Raw genomic sequence first — 23,567 nt, forward strand, 5'->3', positions numbered from 1 at the left:
TATGTTGTTATCATTCTCCCCTTCCCAGCAATATTTTCTGTTCCGTCAGTTGGCACTGGCTTGATTTTTTTCTCATTCCCACAGGGTGTCCTCAGAGATCTGTTATAGGAAGCAGCCCTGGAGTCTGGTCAAAGCCATAATAGAGAAGAACTCATGGAACGGAATGGAGGAGCACTTTAGCCAGATGGGTATGTGGTCAAAATACACAATAGGGAGCGTGAGGCTGAGCATAGGGTCTATATTGCTAATTTGCAAATTATTTTAATAATAATAGACTTATTATTAGCTAGAGATATTGGACATCTGTTGTGGATAAAAGCGACAAAGTCTTGTCTAGATGCTTAGATACTCAAGACCAATACAGTGACAACAAATTTGCTGATCTTTCTGTATTTTTATGGTTTAAGTTCTATTTTACATAGATATGTTCGGGTGATATTTTCTAGTCAACTTTTTACAGATTATGCTGCATCACTTTCAAGTGCTTCAACATTTGGGTTTCATGTCCCTTTAACATATCATACACCTTCACATTTATGCACTCACATAAAGTGGTGGGAAACATCACTATAGTGATGAGGGTGATCACAGGGGGCACACAGGGGGTCTTTATGTAGAAGTATACCTGGGTAGGCTCAGAAGTAGCAATGCACTAATGGGAGCTAATTAGTGATTGGTGGCTACACATATATGCCGCTTGTCATTGTCTCACTGGTTATTCTCAGCTAGCTCCCAGTAAAACACTGCTAGGGGTCGAGCACAATTCTTTAGAATATTTTATATAATGATTTTTTTCTATAAAATTTGCAACTGGGGTGACCCCATATTTACAGCATTTTACTATTAAACTGATGCATCTAACACAAGATAGCCTTTTCTTTCTGCACTTTTAAAGCCCTTTAAATGTAATTTTGCCATTTTTTGCCATTTTTTCCTCTGCTTGTCATATTCACTGTTTCAACAGACACATGTGATTGGCTACTTTATCACGCTTGGTCTCAGCGCATTATGGCGTTTAGCGCTCACTAGCTTTAGCCAAAGACTATTGCAGCATTTACGCCCATTGTAGAGTCCTCTAAAATTGTTGTTTTTTTTGTTTGTGGCTGATTTCACCGGTTATAAATGTAATGCCTTTTTAAAAGATTACTATATGTGCACCCTAATGAATATATGATGTGACTTCAAATGAATTCATTTTTGTAGCTTACATTATTAATAGATAGATATTCAGAAAGACAGACAAAAAGATAGATACGATAGACAGACAGACAGACAGACAGCTGATAGATAGATATCCCCCTTAAAGGGACAGTAAATGCAGTTTAACTGTTATGATAGTTAGGGCATGCCGTTTTAAGCAACTTTCCATTTTACTTATAGTAACAAATTTGCTTTGTTCTCTTGGTATCCTTTTTGAAGAAAATATCTAGGTAGGCTCAGAAGTACAAAGCAACACTGGGAGCTAGCTGGTGATTGGGGTCTGCACATATTTGCCTCTTATTGATGGCTCACCTGATCAGCTAGCTCCCAGTACTTTGCCCCTTTAACAAAATATACCAATAGAATGAAGCACATTTGATAATAGAAGTAAAGTTGAAAGTTGTTTAAAATTGTATTCTCTATCTGAATCAACAAATAAAATGTTTGGGTTTTATGCCCCTTTAATAAAACCTTAACGTAAAGTGAAATACCCTTCAGCACATACAAGGGGCGCTATCACACGGAGAATGTGTGACTTATCTGCAGCTCACCTGCCTTATAATGGTTTTGCTTATGTCTCTCATTAAGTAAGTGACCGGGAATAAGGGAAAATAAAAAATATAGAAACAATGAGAGGACCAGTCTGCATTCACGCACTGCAGCTCTCTAGCAGAACACAGCCGGCTCACCAACAGTTTCCTTTAAGGGGCCGATTTATCATGGCCCGAATGGGGCCAAATACATCTGTTTCCGCGCGAGCCTTTAGGCTCACCAGAAGCAGGAGTTAAGAAGCAGCCATCTTAAGACCACTGCTCCTTAACTCGTACGCTGCGTCCGAGGCGGCGGACAGCAATCAGCCCGATCGCATGCGATCAGATTGCTTGACACCCCCTGCTAGCAACCGATTGGCTACGAATCTGCAGGGGGTGGCATTGCACAAGCATTTCACTATAACTGCTTGTGCAATGATAATGACAACAGCGTATGCTGTCGGCATTTATCGATGTCAGGCGAACATGATCGTCCCTAAGGGACAAATAGTTCTCTGTGGCGTGGAAGAGGGACTTTATCTATGTTTTTAACACCTTTGCAGGGGGGGTCAAACAAAGAGTTCCAGTAGGATAAGTGCAACAATTACAATTTATAACAAATTAGTGCATGTAATTTATGTACTACAATATCCCTTAAAACAAATCTGCTCTGCTCCATACTTGTTTTTAATATTTCACCCCTTATACAATAAACAGTTTGAGGTTGCAGTATAAAATATTTAATTATGTTTGGTAAAAAAGGAAGAAAAAAACTTTCTTTAATTTTACACTGACAATTGTTGCTTTTCTCGGTTCCGCTAAGTTTCTATAACGTAATGTGTGCTGCCATGTTGTAACCTAGGTTTTCTCCTTATTCATCTCTGCTAATGAGGACAACTAGGGACATATATAAAATGGCCAATGAAAGAGAGCATGCAAACAAGGCTTTGTGGAACCCCCTTAGATAGTTACTTAAAAAATCCTATGATCCACACAGACTTGTTTGCACATTCTCTTTTATTGCTTGTTTTATATTTGTCTTTAACTGCCCTCAGCAGAAGAGATAAATAAAGGGAAAACTTAGGTTTTAAAATGCGACCCCATTACTTTATAGCAACAAAAAATGCATCTACATACTATTCTGAGGCTACTCTTTGCTTTGAATACATCATTATATCTTGCATTTAATTACTGTTTAATATTCCTTTAATGAACAGGATTGTGTAATTTCAAGCAATTCCCTAATCTGGACTTTTATGTTGTGATTTTCCTCCTCCCCATCACAATCTCATTAATTTACTCTCCCTCTTCTGCTACTTTTCCTGCTCGCTCAGCGGATGCCGTTGTGAAGTTGGAGCAGCGCTGTGTACAAGAATTAGGGGGCAAAGAGAAACAGACTCTGCGCCGCAGGAAACGCACACTGAGCTGGCGGGCGATGCAGGGAGACCCACTGAATACTGTTCCTCCGCCTATTGAGAGCGATAGAGGGGCTCGGATCTCCAGGGTTTCAGGTACAAAGATTTGGAAGTGAGATGCGAGAGGGGAGGGAGGTGAGACAGCGAAGTCACTCATTGTCTATTTTTTCCGCAGGCAGCATCTCCTCCCAGCTCTCTCACGTATCAGACAGAGGATCTGTACAAAACTTCCGTACAGTGCTGTTCATCATCACATTTTTGTGAGTCAGAATCCCTCCTCCCCACAAAAACGGGACTTTATCCGCACACTGTTTTACTTGCTGTGAATAAATCTAGTTATCAAGAGAATGTTTTACTAATAATAGAATCATTAGCGTTTTCTGGACTTTCTGAGTCTTATCTTTTTATATTCTTTCTAATTACACTCATGGCAGCGATATATCTATACAGCAGAACAATAACTCAATAACTTGATTAAAGGGACATAAAGGTTCAAACAAAAAGCTTGAATGTGTTATATGCAAGAAAAGGTGCAATAAACAAATGCTCTAACTAAGGCCTAGTATTGCTGCCGTCAACCTGCAAAACGGTTAAACACATAGTTAAAGTCAGCTGCATTGTATTACTGGGGCTTAGCTGACAGCATCAGGTGAGCCAATGACAAGAGGCATATTTGTGCAGCCACCTATCAGCAGCTAGCTCCTAGTAGTTCATTGTTGCTCCTGAGCTTACCTAGGGTACACTTCAACAAAGGATACCAAGAGAATTATGTACATCTGATATCAGAAGTAAACTGAAAAGCCTCTTAAAATTGCATATTCTATCAGAATCATGGAAGTTTAAAGGGACAGTCAATGTTCAAATTAATATTACATTATATGCAGAATTCTGTAACATTAACACATTAATGCAACACCAGAAAATATATATTTTTTTAAAAGATTTACCCCCCCCGCTCCCCAACTCGTACCCTTCCCTTCCTCGCCAGTCTCTTCTGCTCTTCTGGTTTATTCAGCAGCGCGTCACGGGCACATAATCACAGCGCAATCAGTCGTCGCGTTGAACTACATGTAGCGCGTTCCTGTGCTGGATAAAGCAGCTGACAGCTTTACATGTAGTTAGACGGCACGACCTGGTGCACTGTGATATGAAGAAACCAGAAGAGGCTGGCGAGGCAGGTAAGGTACATGCGGGGGGGTCCAATCTTTAAAATGATTTCTTTCATGTAATTAGCAAGAGTCCATGAGCTAGTGACGTATGGGATATACATTCCTACCAGGAGGGGCAAAGTTTCCCAAACCTCAAAATGCCTATAAATACACCCCTCACCACACCCACAATTCAGTTTTTACAAACTTTGCCTCCGATGGAGGTGGTGAAGTAAGTTTGTGCTAGATTCTACGTTGATATGCGCTCCGCAGCAAGTTGGAGCCCGGTTTTCCTCTCAGCGTGCAGTGAATGTCAGAGGGATGTGAGGAGAGTATTGCCTATTTGAATGCAGTGATCTCCTTCTAAGGGGTCTATTTCATAGGTTCTCTGTTATCGGTCGTAGAGATTCATCTCTTACCTCCCTTTTCAGATCGACGATATACTCTTATATATACCATTACCTCTGCTGATTCTCGTTTCAGTACTGGTTTGGCTATCTGCTATATGTAGATGAGTGTCCTGGGGTAAGTAAGTCTTATTTTCTGTGACACTCCTAGCTATGGTTGGGCACTTTGTTTATAAAGTTCTAAATATATGTATTCAAACATTTATTTGCCTTGACTCAGAATGTTCAACTTTCCTTATTTTCAGACAGTCAGTTTCATATTTGGGATAATGCATTTAATTTAACATTTTTTCTTACCTTAAAATTTGACTTTTTCCCTGTGGGCTGTAAGGCTCGCGGGGGCTGAAAATGCTTCATTTTATTGCGTCATTCTTGGCGCAGACTTTTTTTGGCGCAAAAATTCTATTTCCGTTTCCGGCGTCATACGTGTCACCGGAAGTTGCGTCATTTTTTGACGTTATTTTGCGCCAAAAATGTCGGCGTTCCGGATGTGGCGTCATTTTTGGCGCCAAAAAGCATTTAGGCGCCAAATAATGTGGGCGTCTTATTTGGCGCGAAAAAATATGGGCGTCACTTTTGTCTCCACATTATTTAAGTCTCATTTTTTATTGCTTCTGGTTGCTAGAAGCTTGTTCTTTGGCATTTTTTCCCATTCCTGAAACTGTCATTTAAGGAATTTGATCAATTTTGCTTTATATATATGTTGTTTTTTCTCTTACATATTGCAAGATGTCTCACGTTGCATCTGAGTCAGAAGATACTACAGGAAAATCGCTGTCAAGTGCTGAATCTACCAAAGCTAAGTGTATCTGCTGTAAACTTTTGGTAGCTATTCCTCCAGCTGTTGTTTGTATTGATTGCCATGACAAACTTGTTAAAGCAGATAATATTTCCTTTAGTAAAGTACCATTGCCTGTTGCAGTTCCTTCAACATCTAAGGTGCAGAATGTTCCTGATAATATAAGAGATTTTGTTTCTGAATCCATAAAGAAGGCTATGTCTGTTATTTCTCCTTCTAGTAAACGTAAAAAATCTTTTAAAACTTCTCTCCCTACAGATGAATTTTTAAATGAACATCATCATTCTGATTCTGATGATTCCTCTGGTTCAGAGGATTCTGTCTCAGAGGTTGATGCTGATAAATCTTCATATTTATTTAAAATGGAATTTATTCGTTCTTTACTTAAAGAAGTACTAATTGCTTTAGAAATAGAGGATTCTGGTCCTCTTGATACTAATTCTAAACGTTTAGATAAGGTATTTAAAGCTCCTGTGGTTATTCCAGAAGTTTTTCCTGTTCCTAATGCTATTTCTGCAGTAATTTCCAAAGAATGGGATAATTTGGGTAATTAATTTACTCCTTCTAAACGTTTTAAGCAATTATATCCTGTGCCGCCTGACAGATTAGAATTTTGGGACAAGATCCCTAAAGTTGATGGGGCTATTTCTACCCTTGCTAAACGTACTACTATTCCTACGTCAGATGGTACTTCGTTTAAGGATCCTCTAGATAGGAAAATGGAGTCCTTTCTAAGAAAAGCTTATCTGTGTTCAGGTAATCTTCTTAGACCTGCTATATCTTTGGCTGATGTTGCTGCAGCTTCAACTTTTTGGTTGGAAACTTTAGCGCAACAAGTAACACATCGTGATTCTCATGATATTATTATTCTTCTTCAGCATGCTAATAATTTTATCTGTGATGCCATTTTTGATATTATCAGAGTTGATGTCAGGTTTATGTCTCTAGCTATTTTAGCTAGAAGAGCTTTATGGCTTAAAACTTGGAATGCTGATATGGCTTCTAAATCAACTTTACTTTCCATTTCTTTCCAGGGTAACAAATTATTTGGTTCTCAGTTGGATTCCATTATTTCAACTGTTACTGGTGGGAAAGGAACTTTTTTACCACAGGATAAAAAATCTAAAGGTAAAAACAGGACTAATAATCGTTTTCGTTCCTTTCGTTTCAACAAAGAACAAAAGCCTGATCCTTCATCCTCAGGAGCAGTTTCAGTTTGGAGACCATCTCCAGTCTGGAATAAATCCAAGCCAGCTAGAAAGGCAAAGCCTGCTTCTAAGTCCACATGAAGGTGCGGCCCTCATTCCAGCTCAGCTGGTAGGGGGCAGGTTACGTTTTTTCAAGGAAATTTGGATCAATTCTGTTCACAATCTTTGGATTCAGAGCATTGTTTCAGAAGGGTACAGAATTGGTTTCAAGTTGAGACCTCCTGCAAAGAGATTTTTTCTTTCCCGTGTCCCAGTAAATCCAGTAAAAGCTCAAGCATTTCTGAAATGTGTTTCAGATCTAGAGTTGACTGGAGTAATTATGCCAGTTCCAGTTCCGGAACAGGGGATGGGGTTTTATTCAAATCTCTTCATTGTACCAAAGAAGGAGAATTCTTTCAGACCAGTTCTGGATCTAAAAATATTGAATCGTTATGTAAGGATACCAACGTTCAAGATGGTAACTGTAAGGACTATCTTACCTTTTGTTCAGCAAGGGAATTATATGTCCACAATAGATTTACAGGATGCATATCTGCATATTCAGATTCATCCAGATCATTATCAGTTCCTGAGATTCTCGTTTCTGGACAAGCATTACCAGTTTGTGGCTCTGCCGTTTGGCCTAGCTACAGCTCCAAGAATTTTTACAAAGGTTCTCGGTGCCCTGCTGTCTGTAATCAGAGAACAGGGTATTGTGGTATTTCCTTATTTGGACGATATCTTGGTACTTGCTCAGTCTTTACATTTAGCAGAATCTCATACGAATCGACTTGTGTTGTTTCTTCAAGATCATGGTTGGAGGATCAATTTACCAAAAAGTTCTTTGATTCCTCAGACAAGGGTAACCTTTCTGGGTTTCCAGATGGATTCAGTGTCCATGACTCTGTCTTTAACAGACAAGAGACGTCTAAAGTTGATTACAGCTTGTCGAAACCTTCAGTCACAATCATTCCCTTCGGTAGCCTTATGCATGGAAATTCTAGGTCTTATGACTGCTGCATCGGACGCGATCCCCTTTGCTCGTTTTCACATGCGACCTCTTCAGCTCTGTATGCTGAAGCAATGGTGCAAGGATTACACGAAGATATCTCAATTAATATCTTTAAAACCGATTGTTCGACACTCTCTAACATGGTGGACAGATCACCATCGTTTAATTCAGGGGGCTTCTTTTGTGCTTCCGACCTGGACTGTAATTTCAACAGATGCAAGTCTCACAGGTTGGGGAGCTGTGTGGGGATCTCTGACGGCACAAGGAGTTTGGGAATCTCAGGAGGTGAGATTACCGATCAATATTTTGGAACTCCGTGCAATTTTCAGAGCTCTTCAGTTTTGGCCTCTTCTGAAGAGAGAATCGTTCATTTGTTTTCAGACAGACAATGTCACAACTGTGGCATACATCAATCATCAAGGAGGGACTCACAGTCCTCTGGCTATGAAAGAAGTATCTAGAATTTTGGTTTGGGCGGAATCCAGCTCCTGTCTAATCTCTGCGGTTCATATCCCAGGTGTAGACAATTGGGAAGCGGATTATCTCAGTCGCCAAACGTTGCATCCGGGCGAATGGTCTCTTCACCCAGAGGTATTTCTTCAGATTGTTCAAATGTGGGAACTTCCAGAAATAGATCTGATGGCGTCCCATCTAAACAAGAAACTTCCCAGGTATCTGTCCAGATCCCGGGATCCTCAGGCGGAGGCAGTGGATGCATTATCACTTCCTTGAAAGTATCATCCTGCCTATATCTTTCCGCCTCTAGTTCTTCTTCCAAGAGTAATCTCCAAGATTCTGAAGGAATGCTCGTTTGTTCTGCTGGTAGCTCCGGCATGGCCTCACAGGTTTTGGTATGCGGATCTTGTCCGGATGGCCTCTTGCCAACCGTGGACTCTTCCGTTAAGACCAGACCTTCTGTCACAAGGTCCTTTTTTCCATCAGGATCTGAAATCCTTAAATTTAAAGGTATGGAGATTGAACGCTTGATTCTTGGTCAAAGAGGTTTCTCTGACTCTGTGATTAATACTATGTTACAGGCTCGTAAATCTGTATCTCGAGAGATATATTATAGAGTCTGGAAGACTTATATTTCTTGGTGTCTTTCTCATCATTTTTCCTGGCATTCTTTTAGAATACCGAGAATTTTACAGTTCCTTCAGGATGGTTTAGATAAGGGTTTGTCCGCAAGTTCTTTGAAAGGACAAATCTCTGCTCTTTCTGTTCTTTTTCACAGAAAGATTGCTATTCTTCCTGATATTCATTGTTTTATACAAGCTTTGGTTCGTATAAAACCTGTCATTAAGTCAATTTCTCCTCCTTGGAGTTTGAATTTGGTTCTGGGAGCTCTTCAAGCTCCTCCGTTTGAACCTATGCATTCATTGGACATTAAATTACTTTCTTGGAAAGTTTTGTTCCTTTTGGCCATCTCTTCTGCCAGAAGAGTTTCTGAATTATCTGCTCTTTCTTGTGAGTCTCCTTTTCTGATTTTTCATCAGGATAAGGCGGTGTTGCGAACTTCTTTTGAATTTTTACCTAAAGTTGTGAATTCCAACAACATTAGTAGAGAAATTGTGGTTCCTTCATTATGTCCTAATCCTAAGAATTCTAAGGAGAAATCGTTGCATTCTTTGGATGTTGTTAGAGCTTTGAAATATTATGTTGAAGCTACGAAATCTTTTCGTAAGACTTCTAGTCTATTTGTTACCTTTTCCGGTTCTAGAAAAGGCCAGAAAGCTTCTGCCATTTCTTTGGCATCTTGGTTGAAATCTTTAATTCATCTTGCCTATGTTGAGTCGGGTAAAACTCCGCCTCAGAGAATTACAGCTCATTCTACTAGGTCAGTTTCTACTTCCTGGGCGTTTAGGAATGAAGCTTCGGTTGACCAGATCTGCAAAGCAGCAACTTGGTCCTCTTTGCATACTTTTACTAAATTCTACCATTTTGATGTATTTTCTTCTTCTGAAGCAGTTTTTGGTAGAAAAGTACTTCAGGCAGCGGTTTCAGTTTGAATCTTCTGCTTATGTTTTTCGTTAAACTTTATTTTGGGTGTGGATTATTTTCAGCAGGAATTGGCTGTCTTTATTTTATCCCTCCCTCTCTAGTGACTCTTGTGTGGAAAGATCCACATCTTGGGTAGTCATTATCCCATACGTCACTAGCTCATGGACTCTTGCTAATTACATGAAAGAAAACATAATTTATGTAAGAACTTACCTGATAAATTCATTTCTTTCATATTAGCAAGAGTCCATGAGGCCCGCCCTTTTTTTGTGGTGGTTATGATTTTGTATAAAGCACAATTATTCCAATTCCTTATTTTATATGCTTTCGCACTTTTTTATCACCCCACTTCTTGGCTATTCGTTAAACTGATTTGTGGGTGTGGTGAGGGGTGTATTTATAGGCATTTTGAGGTTTGGGAAACTTTGCCCCTCCTGGTAGGAATGTATATCCCATACGTCACTAGCTCATGGACTCTTGCTAATATGAAAGAAATGAATTTATCAGGTAAGTTCTTACATAAATTATGTTTTTTCTTTTGCAGGTGTTGCTAGGTTAATGTTACATAATTCTGCACATAATGCATAACTATGTAACATTAATTGGAACATTGACTGGGCCTTTAAAGGGATAGTAAAGTCCAAATTAAACTTTCATGATTCAGATAGGGCATGTCATTTTAAAAAAACTTTCTAATGTACTTTTATCATCAAATTTGCTTTGTTCTCTTCTTGTTATTCTTAGTTGAAAGCTAAACCTAGGTAGGCTCATATGCTAATTTATGTGCCCTTGAAGGCTGCCTCTACATTTGATAGTTTTTCACAACTAGAGGGCTTTAGTTCATGTGTTTCATATAGATAACATTGAGCTCACGCACATATACGCCGAGATTACGAATTTTGCAGGAAGGTGAAAAAGCAGCGTTAACAGGTCCTAGCGTTGCTTTTTTATGCCCGCTGGTATTACAAGTCTAGCAGGTTTAGGGGCACCGCACACTTTTTTGGCCTTACCGCAAACCAACTTACGCAAATTGCGTATAGTCTTTTTTCAATGGGACTTCCATAGCGCTGATATTACAAGTTTGTCCTGGGAGGCCAAAAACTGAGCGGTACAGCCTATCCCGCAAGATTCGTAACGCATTTTAAAGTCAGTAGTTATGAGTTTTACGCAACAAAGCTGTAGCATAAAACTCATAACTAAAGTGCTAAAAAGTACACTAACACCCATAAACTACCTATTAACCCCTAAACCGAGGCCCTCCTGCATCGTCGCCACTATAATAAAAATATTAACCCTTAATCTGCTGCTCCGGACATCGCCGCCACTATAATAAACATATTAACCCCTAAACCGCCGCACTCCCGCCTCACAAACACTAGTTAAAAATTATTAACCCCTAATCTGCCGCCTCTAACATCACTTGCACCTACCTACATTTATTAACCCCTTATCTGCCGCCCCCAAGCTCGCCGCCACTATACTATATTTATTAACCCCTAAACGTATGTCTAACCCTAACACCCCCTAACTTAAATATAATTTAAATAAATCTAAATAAAATTACTATCATTAACTAAATTATTCCTATTTAAAACTAAATACCTGTAAAATAAACCCTAAGCTAGCTACAATATAACTAATAGTTACATTGTATCTAGCTTAGTGTTTATTTTTATTTTACAGTCAAGTTTGTATTTATTTTAACTAGGTAGAATAGTTACTAAATAGTTATTAACTATTTACTAACTACCTAGCTAAAATAAATACAAATTTACCTGTAAAATAAAACCTAACCTAAGTTACACTAACACATAACACTACACTACAATTAAATAAATTACCTAAATGAAATACAATTAAATAAATCAAATACAATTAGCTAAATTAAAAAAAACATTAAAAACACTAAATTACAGAAAATAAAAAACAAATTACAAGATCTTTAAACTAATTACACCTAATCTAATAGCCCTATCAAAATAAAAAAGCCCACCCAAAATAAAAAAAAAACCTAGCCTAACCTAAACTATCAATAGCCCTTAAAAGGGCCTTTTGCGGGGCATTGCCCCAAATAAATCAGCTCTATTACCTGCAAAAAAAATACACACAACCCCCCAACAGTAAAACCCACCACCCACACAACCAACCCCCAAAATAAAACCCTAACTAAAAAAAAAACTAAGCTCCCCATTGCACTGAAAAGGGAATTTGGATGGGCATTGCCCTTAAAAGGGCATTTAGCTCTATTGCAGCCCAAAGCACTAACCTAAAAATAAAACCCACCCAATACACCCTTAAAAAATCCTAACACTAACCCCGAAGATTCACTTACCGGGAGAAGTCTTCATCCAAGCGGCAAGATGTCCTCAACGAAGCCGGCAGAAGTGGTCCTCCAGACGGGCAGAAGTCTTCATCCAGACGGCATCTTCTATCTTCATCCTTCCGACACAGAGCGGCTCCATCTTCAAGACACCCGACGCAGAGCATCGACTACCCGACGAATGAAGGTACCTTTAAGTGACGTCATCCAAGATGGCGTCCCTTAGATTCTGATTGGCTGATAGAATTCTATCAGCCAATCAAAATTAAGGTTGAAAAATCCTATTGGCTAATGCAATCAGCCAATAGGATTGAAGTTCAATCCTATTGGCTGATCCAATCAGCCAATAGGATTGAGCTTGCATTCTATTGGCTGTTACAATCAGCCAATAGAATGAGAGCTCAATCCTATTGGCTGATTGCATCAGGCAATAGGATTTTTTCAACCTTAATTCCGATTGGCTGATAGAATTCTATCAGCCAATCGGAATCTAAGGGATGCCATCTTGGATGACGTCACTTAAAGGTACCTTCATTCGTCGGGTAGTCGTCGTTGGAAGAGGATGCTCCGCACCGGATGTCTTGAAGATGGAGCCGCTCCGCGTCGGAAGGATGAAGATAGAAGATGCCGTCTGGATGAAGACTTCTGCCCGTCTGGAGGACCACTTCTGCCGGCTTCGTTGAGGACATCTTGCCGCTTGGATGAAGACTTCTCCCGGTAAGTGAATCTTCGGGGGTTAGTGTTAGGATTTTTTAAGGGTGTATTGGGTGGGTTTTATTTTTAGGTTAGGGCTTTGGGCTGCAATAGAGCTAAATGCCCTTTTAAGGGCAATGCCCATCCAAATGCCCTTTTCAAGGCAATGGGGGCTTAGTTTTTTTTAATTAGGGTTTTATTTGGGTGGTTGGTTGTGTGGGTGGTGGGTTTTACTGTTGGGGGTTGTGTGTATTTTATTTTACAGGTAAAAGAGCTAATTTCTTGGGGGCAATGCCCCGCAAAAGGCCCTTTTAAGGGCTATTGGTAGTTTAGGTTACGCTAGTTAAATATGTATTTATTTTAGCTAGGTAGTTAGGAAATAGTTAATAACTATTTAGTAACTATTCTACCTAGTTAAAATAAATACAAACTTGCCTGTAAAATAAAAATAAACCCTAAGCTAGCCACAATGTAACTATTAGTTATATTGTAGCTAGCTTATGGTTTATTTTACAGGTAAGTATTTAGTTTTAAATAGGAATAATTTAGTTAATGATAGTAATTTTATTTTGATTTATTTAAATTATATTTAAGTTAGGGGGTGTTAGGGCTAGGTTTAGACTTAGGTTTAGGGGTTAATAAATTTAGAATAGTGGCGGCGACGTTGGTGGCGGCAGATTAGGGGTTACATGTAGGTAGGTTGTGGCGACATTGGGGGAGGGAGATTAGAGGTTAATAAATATAATGTAGGTGCCGGCAATGTTGGGGGCAGCAGATTAGGGGTTAATAGTTATAATGTAGGTGGCGGCGATGTTGGGGGCGGCAGATTAGGGGTTAATAAGTGTAAGATTAGGGGTGTTTAGACTTGGGGTTCATGTTAGGGTGTTAGGTGTAAACATAACTTTAGTTTCCCCATAGGAATCAATGGGGCTGCGTTACTGAGTTTTATACTGCTTTTTTGCAGGTGTTAGACCTTTTCTCAGCCGGCTCTCCCCATTGATGTCTATAGGGAAATTGTGCACGAGCACGTATAACCAGCTCACCGCTCACTTAAGCAGCGCTGTTATTGGAGTGCAGTGTGGAGCTCAATTTTGCTCTACGTGAGAATAACGTGCAAGTTAGCACCGCACCCCTCATAACGCAAAACTCGTAATCTAGCCGTAAATTATTTAAGAGTCAGCAATAATTGCCTGAAATGCAAGTCTGTCAAAAGATCTAAAATAAGGAGGCAGTCAGCAGAAGCTTAGGTACAAGGTAATTATAGAGGTAAAAAGTATATTTCTATAACAGTGTTGATTATGCAACACTGGGGAATGGTAAATAAAGGGATTGTGTATCTTTTTAAACAATAACCTTTTTGGTGTTTACTATCCCTTTAATTTTAATCTCTAGATTTATTTAATGACCTTTCTAATGCAGTGATACACTAGTTAATTGCTTCATGGTAACTACGGGGTGAATCACAATCCTAGAGAAAAGTTTATCAAATAATTTATCTACAAAAATCCCTGTAGATTGTAATGGTGGATTTTGTAGAAGAATCATTAGATAAATGTTTCTAAAGGATTGTGCTCAACATATTTGTAATTAATGACCTTTCATGTAATAATTCATAATTAGTGCATTTTATTATTGCATTAGAATATCTCTTTAAGAAGAGCGAGCGGTCACATCACTTGAACATTCTCTTATTTTGAACAGATCATCTTTTGTAGCATGTTTCATGCTTCTGTGACTTCCTGTGTCTATAAATACAATTTTAACTGTCTCACCAACACTAAGGGGGCTCTTGTTGTCTTGAAAAGTATCTCTGCATCTCATTTAACATGTCAAATAAAAGCTGTTACAAGTTGAGCTATGGCTTTGACTTGCTAAAATAAAAACGTGCGCAGGTCCGCAGTGTTCTAAAACAGTGTGTCATACACACGGCACCGCAAAACAATACCCAGATTATATATATATTGTATATTACTAATGCCTGCGTACTACTTACACATTGTGACACATGGCAGTGACTGTCATTTGTTATAACTGATTTCACGTGACTCTATGACAAATATTTATTTTAGTCTGGTGCTATTCTATAAAAATCTTAGGATTTCCTTGACATCTAATGAAATATTTGCTATAATTGTGCTGGTCACTTTTGTCGCCCTATTTACAAAAACAGACAAGCAATACTCTTTCACTTGTCTATTTGAATTTGATACGATGGATTGAAATTATATTTTTATTTGATAGATACATTTTAGAGCTATTTACCCTCAGCATAATGCAAATAATATATTTAAATACATATTTTACCTTTTTATTAGGCTTAAGGTTCACACCAAAAACAATGCCTTCTCCATACACCTCTCCATTTTGAAATGACAAGTTAAAGAGACTGTAGACAATCACTGTTTTGTCACTGTAAGAGCAAGATTATTATAGTCAGACTGCAATGTGTAGCACCAATGAGAGAACGTATTTACTCACCTACCCCTGGCGTTTTTTTATTCACTATACCATACTTCCCTACCCACTGGATGGACTGAGAGTGGGCTTTTGCTGCTCTGTCTTGTATAAGATGGGCTACACAGTACAACGCTCTCCCACAGAGACAGAGCTTCCAAGTGACTCACTATTAAGAAATGAAACAATTGTGCTTGTTTACGGTTTAATTGTCTGCTGAGTGTGTCCTTTGCATTAAAAAGGCAACAGTTTTAAAGTAACTTAACTTTCTTATTAAGTACCAAGAGAAAGACACATGCAGGTGGGTGAATTCATCTTCCCATCTTCTTATCTTCCCATGGGGTGAATCATCATCCATAGTAGAATTTTGCAGCTAATTAGTGTGCCGTTGCTTAGCAACACATCCTTACCATGACACACTCTGAATGACAGCTTAACAGGCAAATTTAAAACAAATGAAAGTCATTTTCTATACCTCAACTGCGTCAATTGGGGTTTGACTATTAAAGTGACATGAAACCCAGTTATTTTATTTAATGATTCAGATAGAACATACAATTTTTAACACATTTCCAATGTACTTCTATTATCAAATTTGCTTAATTTTTTTATATTCTTGTTGAAGGAGCATTGATGTACTACTGGGAGCTAGGTGAATAATTCTGGTGAGTCAATGACAAGAGACATATTAGTACAGCCACCAATCAACACCTAGATCCCATTGGTGCTTTGCTCTTCCTAAGCTTACCTAGGTATGCTTTTCAACAAAGGATATAAAGAGTCAAGAACAAAGCAAATTATAATTTAAGTAAATTGGAAAGTTTTGTTTAATTGCATGCTGTATCTGAATCACATAAGACTTTACTGTTTCTTTAAAGGGACAGTTTATCCTATTTTTTTCTCCACTTTAATTTGTTTCTAATTATCCATTTTACCTGCTGGAGTGTATTAAATTGATTACAGATAGCTCCTTTTACTTTATTTTTTCATTTTAAATTGCTGATTTTTCTTGTGGTATCCCTACCAATCCTAAAAGTTTCTATACTTAAAGGGACTGTATACACTCATTTTCATATAACTGCATGTAATAGACACTACTATAAAGAATAAGATGCACAGATACTGATATCAAAATCCAGTATAAAATGGTTTAAAAACGTACTTAGAAGCTTTCAGTTTAGCTCTGTTGAAAAGGTAGTTGGAAAGCCCACTGCAAGTGGGAAATACGACACTCCCCCTCCCCCTTCTTTTGCATATGAAAAGACCCTTTACACAAACAGGAGCAAGCTGGAGAAGGTAGCTGACGGTATTCAAATAAAACTTTGGGGCTTGGTTAGGAGTCTGAAAATCAGAGCAATGTTCTAAAAAAATAAGCAAAATTATACATTTAAAAAAAAAAAAAACTTTATGGGCTTTAGAAATAGATCATCTACAAAACATTTATGTAAAGAAAAAATGAGTGTATAATGGCCCTTTAAGATATGCTAAAGAACACCTAGCCAGCAGAATAAATTACACTCACAGTAGGAGGTAGAAGAGATAAGCAATAAAATGTTAATTTTCAATTGTTCTAAGTATTGGCCTTTGGTTTAGTCCTTATTGTTATGATGCACTACTTTACTCCTTATTGTTATACTGCGCTATTTTACTCCCTATTGTTATGCTGCGCTATTTTACTACCTATTGTTATGCTGCGCTATTTTACTCCTTATTGTTATGCTGCGCTATTTTACTCCCTATTATTATGTTGCGCTATTTTACTCCCTATTGTTATGCTGTGCTATTTTACTCCCTATTTTTATGCTGCACTATTTTACTCCTTATTGTTATGCTCCGCTATTTTACTTCCTATTGTTATGATGTGCTGGATTACTCGCTATTATTATGCTGTGCTATTTTACTCCCTATTGTTATGCTGCGCTATTTTACTCCCTATTGTTATGCTGCACTATTTTACTCCTTATTGTTCTGCATCACTGGTTTACTCCCTATTGTTATGCTGCGCTATTTTTCTTCTTAAAACTGGGAGAGTCCACAGCTGCATTCATTACTTTTGGGAAATACAGAACCTGGCCACCAGGAGGAGGCAAAGACACCCCAGCCAAAGGCTTAAATACCTCCCCCACTTCCCTCATCCCCCAGTCATTCTTTGCTTTTCATCACAGGAGGTTGGCAGAGAAGTGTTAGAAGATTTCGGAGTAGTCTCTTATGGAGGGTAGTACTCTTCGAGATGGGATGGGAGTTTTAAGTAGTCCTGTCAGCCTCTCAGTGAGAGCATGGATGAAAGTTAAGAGTCCGGAGATGTAGGGAGAGACTTTCTGCAAAACCATCCCGACTCATATTAACAGCTCCATAAGCAATCAGCGTTAACGAGTTTCGCTGCCTGCTTTCTTCACTCAAGTCCATGTCAGAAACAACGCTACTATCTGTCAAACTTGAAGGATCGTGTTACTGTTCCACGGCATAGATTCCGGTAAGATTGTTTAATTTTCCTTTCTTTGTGGGAATGTGAATGATAGAAGACAGGGTCTGATGTGGAGGATAGGGCAAATACACAAGAAATAGATGTAGCTGAACTAAAGAAACAATATGTGGCATTAAAAATTAAAATGGAAGATTTTGAAAATCGATCTAGACGAAAATTATTTAAGATTAATTGTACCCTGGTCAGCAAGCTTGTCCTGGGTGGGTACTAGTTCACTCTGTTCTTTTGAGGTTTATATCAGACATATTGTATCTTTGACAACAGGCTGGTCCTGTTTGGGTACTAAGTTTGCTTATTTCTTGTTACAAGGTTGTTTTCTTGTTTTCTACAAGTTATAGGAGGCCCTTCTATCCTAGATGTCAGGCTGTGCCTAGTTTATTTCATCTTGGTGGGGCGTCCGATGTTTGGTCGTACTCGATACTAAGTGTTTTGTCCCTGCATATCTTACGTGGTTTGCTGGGATTATGAATTCTGCTATGTCAGTATATTTGTAGTACCGGAGGTCCTTTGGACAGGAGCTAGAGTCCTCCCTTCCGAGGCGGAGGGGGCATCAGATGACTGCATGGAGATCTCCAGTACCTGGTGTAGGGGGCGATTATTCTCCCCTATTGGTACTGCTTGTGGATTAAATTGTCCGATTTTCAGATCTCTTTCGCCAATGTTTCTCTCCTCTGTTTTAAGGATTGCTGTACTTTCGCTTCCCCTTGCCTTTGGGGTAGGACTTTCGGTCATTTGGTTGAGGAGTCCCGGTTCTTAAGGACCGTTTTTTTCCTTGCAGTATCATATTTTTTTATCCTATATACTTGGGGATCTGGGGGATTGTTATGCAGTTTCTCTTGCCGGTGCCTGATAGGAGTTTTAGGATGTTCGTTCATTCGTTAATTCTTTGAGTTATAGGTTTTCCGGGGTTGATCCAGACTGGATCTTTAGAGACTGTCATATTCTCTTAATCATGGGGTTCTGATATCTTTTGGGTTCTTCCTTTGTCTTCGGACTTTGTGAGTGTTGTCTTAGTAGCCTTTTGGGGCTGAGTGGGAAGCCACTGGGATTCATCCTGATAGATCAGAGTTCAAGACCCCATGGGGGTTTGGCATGCATCAACTTTTGTGCAAATTTCATTTCCAGGTAACTTTGTTTGTGTTCCGCAAGGTTTTTGGTTTTAATCCGGCGCCTGTTTTTGGGGGTCTGGTTTTTTAACCTAGTCTTTGTCTTTGACTTGCATTTTGGTTAATCTGTTTTCCAGATTTTAAAAGTCTTGGATCCTGGGGAAATCTCCTTGTTCCTACTAGGGCAGTTCTTTTTCTCTCTTCTGGGGAGATGGAGGAAGTTTTTCCTGGGAATTTCTTTACTGGAATATTCCTGGGTTTCTTTGTTTTCCTTCTATTTGGAAGGATCTGGTCTACTGCACCTATCATCACCTGACTCTAGGAGTTCAGTGGGGCGAGGGTTTCTTTTGTCTGCACTGTACCCTCCCTTCGGGTTCCTGAGGGGTAATGAGGATAGGTATCCTGGATCCCGAGTTAGTCTCTCTGGGTGTCGGTGCCTCTTTCCTGCTTCTTTCCTTTGGAACTCATGGCTGGAGATTCATTATCTGATCTCCGGGTCATGTCAATGCTGGGATTTTTTACTCTCTCTTGTCCTTTGGGACATTGACAGTCGATGCTGTGATAGGACTGTTCTATCAGAGTAGGGGTCAGGAATTCTGACTGCTCTGTTTGGGCATCAACCACGTCTCATGTCTCCTGAAGGATCCTTCCTTAGGTTGGGAGTCCTTGAAGTTGGTTTGGGAACCTTCCCTTAGCGGGTAGTTGGTTCTTCTTTATTGGTCAGGGTGTTCTCCTCCCTTACCCCGTTTTCTAGTAGGGGGCTGAGTTGGTCCGCCCTGCTTTCTTAGTTCTTTCTCTTGTTTCTTTCCAGGAATGTCCTGGTGCAAGTTTGCTAGCTACTTGGTTGGCTAGTTACTATGGTTTGACGTATAGTCTGACTGCCTACCAGATAGAAGCTTGCGGCTTTCGTTTGTGGCATAAATGGATGTTACTATTCCGTTCTTGTTCTGCTCCCGGGGTTTTTTCTGACCTACGGGTGTTCAGTTTCTCTGTGTTAGTTAGCTGTCTATGGTAAGGTAGTCTTGTTCTACCTTTTGTCCTTCTGGGACTTCGGTTCTGGTTAAGACTTTACATTGGTTCCTTTTTGGATCCATGTAGGAGGTGGTCTGGAAATTAATTTCTTTGATCTCCTCCATCAGTAGAGTATTCTTTACAGGACTTTGTCCTCTTGAAGCCTGGTAGCCGCTCTTTTTCAAGTTATGCTAGAGGCTTCTCTCTCTGTTTTGTCCTTGAATCTTTGGGGATTGTTTCTTTAGGTTCTTTCGGACCTTTTTATCTGATTCTTCCCTTCTTCAGTTAGGGAGAATGTGGTGTGGGAGTTTGTTTGCTGTTTACCTTGTCATTGTTCATGGAGAGGTTTTCATGTGTGTGCTTCTAGAGAGTGGGACTTTTGTCTCCTCAGAGGTTTTTGTGCTCAGTGGAGTTCAGATTTTAGAGTGATCTCTAGCTGGGATCCTTATGGTTCTAATTGATGGGCAGTTACCTTTTCCTCTTTCCATATTTTTGTTCTTCCTGCTTCTGTTGAAGTAGTTTTTTATCGGCTATCCGGGTTGTGTCAGGCTGTGGTGCCATCAGAATGGGCTGCCTATTTGTTCCAGCCCGTTTGCATTCAGTGTTCTCTATACGCTTAAACATTGATTTCCCAAAAGTAATGAATGCAGCTGTGGACTCTCCCCGTTTTAAGAAGAAAAATTATGCTTACCTGATAATTTTCTTTTCTTCTGTACAGGGAGAGTCCACAGCTCCCCGCCGGTTTTTTTCTGTGAACAGCCTTAGATTCTTTTTTATTCGTTCTTCTGGCACCTTTTTTCACCCTGATATTTTTCCTACTCCTTCCTTGTTCCCTTGGAAGAATGACTGGGGGATGAGAGAAGTGGGGGAGGTATATAAGCCTTTGGCTGGGGTGTCTTTGCCTCCTCCTGGTGGCCAGGTTCTGTATTTCCCAAAAGTAATGAATGCAGCTGTGGACTCTCCCCGTACAGAAGAAAAGAAAATGATCAGGTAAGCATAATTTAAATTTTACTCCCTACTGTTATGCTGCGCTAATTTACTCCTTATTGTTATACTGCGCTATTTTACTCCTTATTGTTATGCTGCGCTAATTTACTCCCTATTGTTATGCTGCGCCATTTTACTCATTGTTATGCTACGCCATTTTACTCATTGTTATGCTACGCCATTTTACTCCCTATTGTTATGCTGCGCTATTTTACTCATTGTGATGCTGTGCTATTTTACTCCCTATTGTTATGCTGCTCTATTTTACTCATTGTTATGCTGTGCTATTTTACTCATTGTTATGCTGTGCTATTTTACTCATTGTTATGCTAAGCCATTTTACTCCCTATTGTTATGCTGCGCTATTTTACTCCCTATTGTTATGCTGCGCTATTTTTCTCCCTATTGTTATGATGCGCTATTTTACTCCCTATTGTTATGATGCGCTGGATTACTCCCTATTGTTATGCTGCACTATTTTACTCCTTATTGTTCTGCAGTGCAAATCTCTGATCCTTAAATCTCTGGCTTTTTCTTCTTGCAGCCTGGTGGCCCTTGTGATCCTTAATGTGATGTTATTTTACCGGCTATTATCTCTGGAGCACACCGCTCGGACATTCCAAACATGGCAGAGCTATGCCGTGTCTCAAGGGTAATAATGTCTGACTCAACCTACAGTATATACAGAGTTAGGATCTTCCAGGCACCCTCCATAATGACTAATTCTTACCCCAGTATGCAGTGTCCTCTGTACTGACTAGTCCTTACTCAGTGTGCAGTGTCCTCCATACTGACTATTCCTTACCCCAGTGTGCATTGTCCTCCATACTGACTATTCCTTACCCCAGTGTGCATTGTCCTCCATACTGACTAGTCCTTACCCCAGTGTGCAGTGTCCTCTGTACTGACTAGTCCTTACTCAGTGTGCAGTGTCCTCCATACTGACTAGTCCTTACTGAGTGTGCAGTGTCCTCCATACTGACTATTCCTTACCCCAGTGTGCAGTGTCCTCTGTACTGACTAGTCCTTACTCAGTGTGCAGTGTCCTTCATACTGACTAGTCCTTATTCCAGTGTGCAGTGTCTTCCATACTGACTAGTCCTTACCCCAGTGTGCATTATCCTCCATACTGACTTGTCCTTACCCCAGTGTGCATTGTCTTCCATACTGACTAGACCTTACCCCAGTGTGCATTGTCCTCCATACTGACTAGTCCTTACCCCAGTGTGCAGTGTCCACTATACTGACTAGTCCTTACCCCAGTGTGCATTGTCTGCCATACTGACTAGTCCTTACCCCAGTGTGCATTATACTCCATACTGACTAGTCCGTACCCCAGTGTGCATTGTCTTCCATACTGACTAGTCCTTACCCCAGTGTTCATTGTCTTCCATACTGACTAGTCTTTACCCAAGTGTGCAGTGTCCTCCATACTGGCTAGTCCTTACCCCAGTGTGCAGTATCCTTCATACTGATTAGTCCTTATCCCACTGTGCATTGTCCTCCGTACTGACTAGTCCTTATCGAACTGTGCAGTGTCCTCTGTACTGACTAGTCCTTATCGAACTGTGCAGTGTCCTCTGTACTGACTAGTCCTTACCCCAGTGTGCAGTGTCCTCCATACTGACTTGTCCTTACCCCAGTGTGCATTGTCCTCCATACTGACTAGTCCTTATCCCAGTGTGCAGTGTCCTCTATACTGACTAGTCCTTACCCCAGTGTGCAGTGTCTTCCATACTGACTAGTCCTTACCCCAGTGTGCATTGTCCTCCATACTGACTAGTCCTTATCCCAGTGTGCATTGTCCTCTATACTGACTAGTCCTTACCCCAGTGTGCAGTATCCTCCATACTGACTAGTCCTTACTCCAGTGTGCATTGTCCTCCATACGAACTAGTCCTTACCTCAGGGTGATGTGTGTTTGATAATAACTAGTCCTTACCTCAGGGTGCTGTTTGTGTTTGATAATAACTTGTTCTTACCCTAGGGTGCTGTTTGTGTTTGATAATAACTAGTCCTTACCCTAGGGTGCAGAGTGTTTGATAATAACTAGTCCTTACCTCAGGGTGCTGTGTGTGTTTGATAATGTCTAGTCCTTACCCTAGGGTGCAGTGTGTGTTTGATAATAACTAGTCCTTACCCTAGGGTGCAGTGTGTGTTTGATAATAACTAGTCCTTACCTCAGGTTGTTGTGTGTGTTTGATAATAACTAGTCCTTACCTCAGGGTGCAGTGTGTGTTTGATAATAACTAGTTCTTAACTCAGGGTGCTGTGTGTGTGTTTGATACTGACTAGTCCTTACCTCAGGGTGCTGTGTGTATTTGCTAATAACTAGTCCTTACCCTAGGGTGCTGTGTGTGTTTGCTAATAATTAGTCCTTACCCTAGGGTGCTGTGTGTGTTTGATAATAACTAGTCCTTAACTCAGGGTGCTGTGTGTGTTTCATAATAACTAGTCCTTACCTCAGGGTGCAGTGTGTGTGTTTGATACTAACTAGTCCTTACCTCAGGGTGTTGTGTGTGTTTCATAATAAATAGTCCTTACCTCAGGGTGTTGTGTGTGTTTCATAATAAATAGTCATTACCTCATAGTGCTGTGTGTGCTTGATAATAACTAGTCCTTACCTCAGGGTGCCGTGTGTGTTTCATAATAACTAGTCCTTACCTCAGAGTGTTGTGTTTGGTTCATAATAACTAGTCCTTACCTCAGGGTGCTGTGTGTGTTTGATACTAACTAATCCTTACCTCAGGGTGTTGTGTGTGTTTGATAATAACTAGTCGTTACCTCAGGGTGTTGTGTGTGTTTCATAATA

At 39.8% G+C, this 23,567-nt stretch overlaps 1 protein-coding gene across 1 annotated transcript in view; it reads left to right on the forward strand.

The window, feature by feature from the left end:
• Positions 1-23,567, forward strand: part of GRAMD1A (GRAM domain containing 1A) — a 312,874-nt gene that overhangs the window by 260,430 nt on the left and 28,877 nt on the right. The window contains exons 14-17 of the mRNA XM_053691281.1: positions 85-188; positions 3,065-3,241; positions 3,321-3,405; positions 21,300-21,407. Coding sequence (XP_053547256.1) covers positions 85-188; positions 3,065-3,241; positions 3,321-3,405; positions 21,300-21,407 — 474 coding nt within the window. The remainder of the gene's footprint in view (positions 1-84; positions 189-3,064; positions 3,242-3,320; positions 3,406-21,299; positions 21,408-23,567) is intronic.

Source organism: Bombina bombina, chromosome 8, assembly GCF_027579735.1.
Source record: "Bombina bombina isolate aBomBom1 chromosome 8, aBomBom1.pri, whole genome shotgun sequence".
Classification (NCBI taxonomy): domain Eukaryota; kingdom Metazoa; phylum Chordata; class Amphibia; order Anura; family Bombinatoridae; genus Bombina; species Bombina bombina.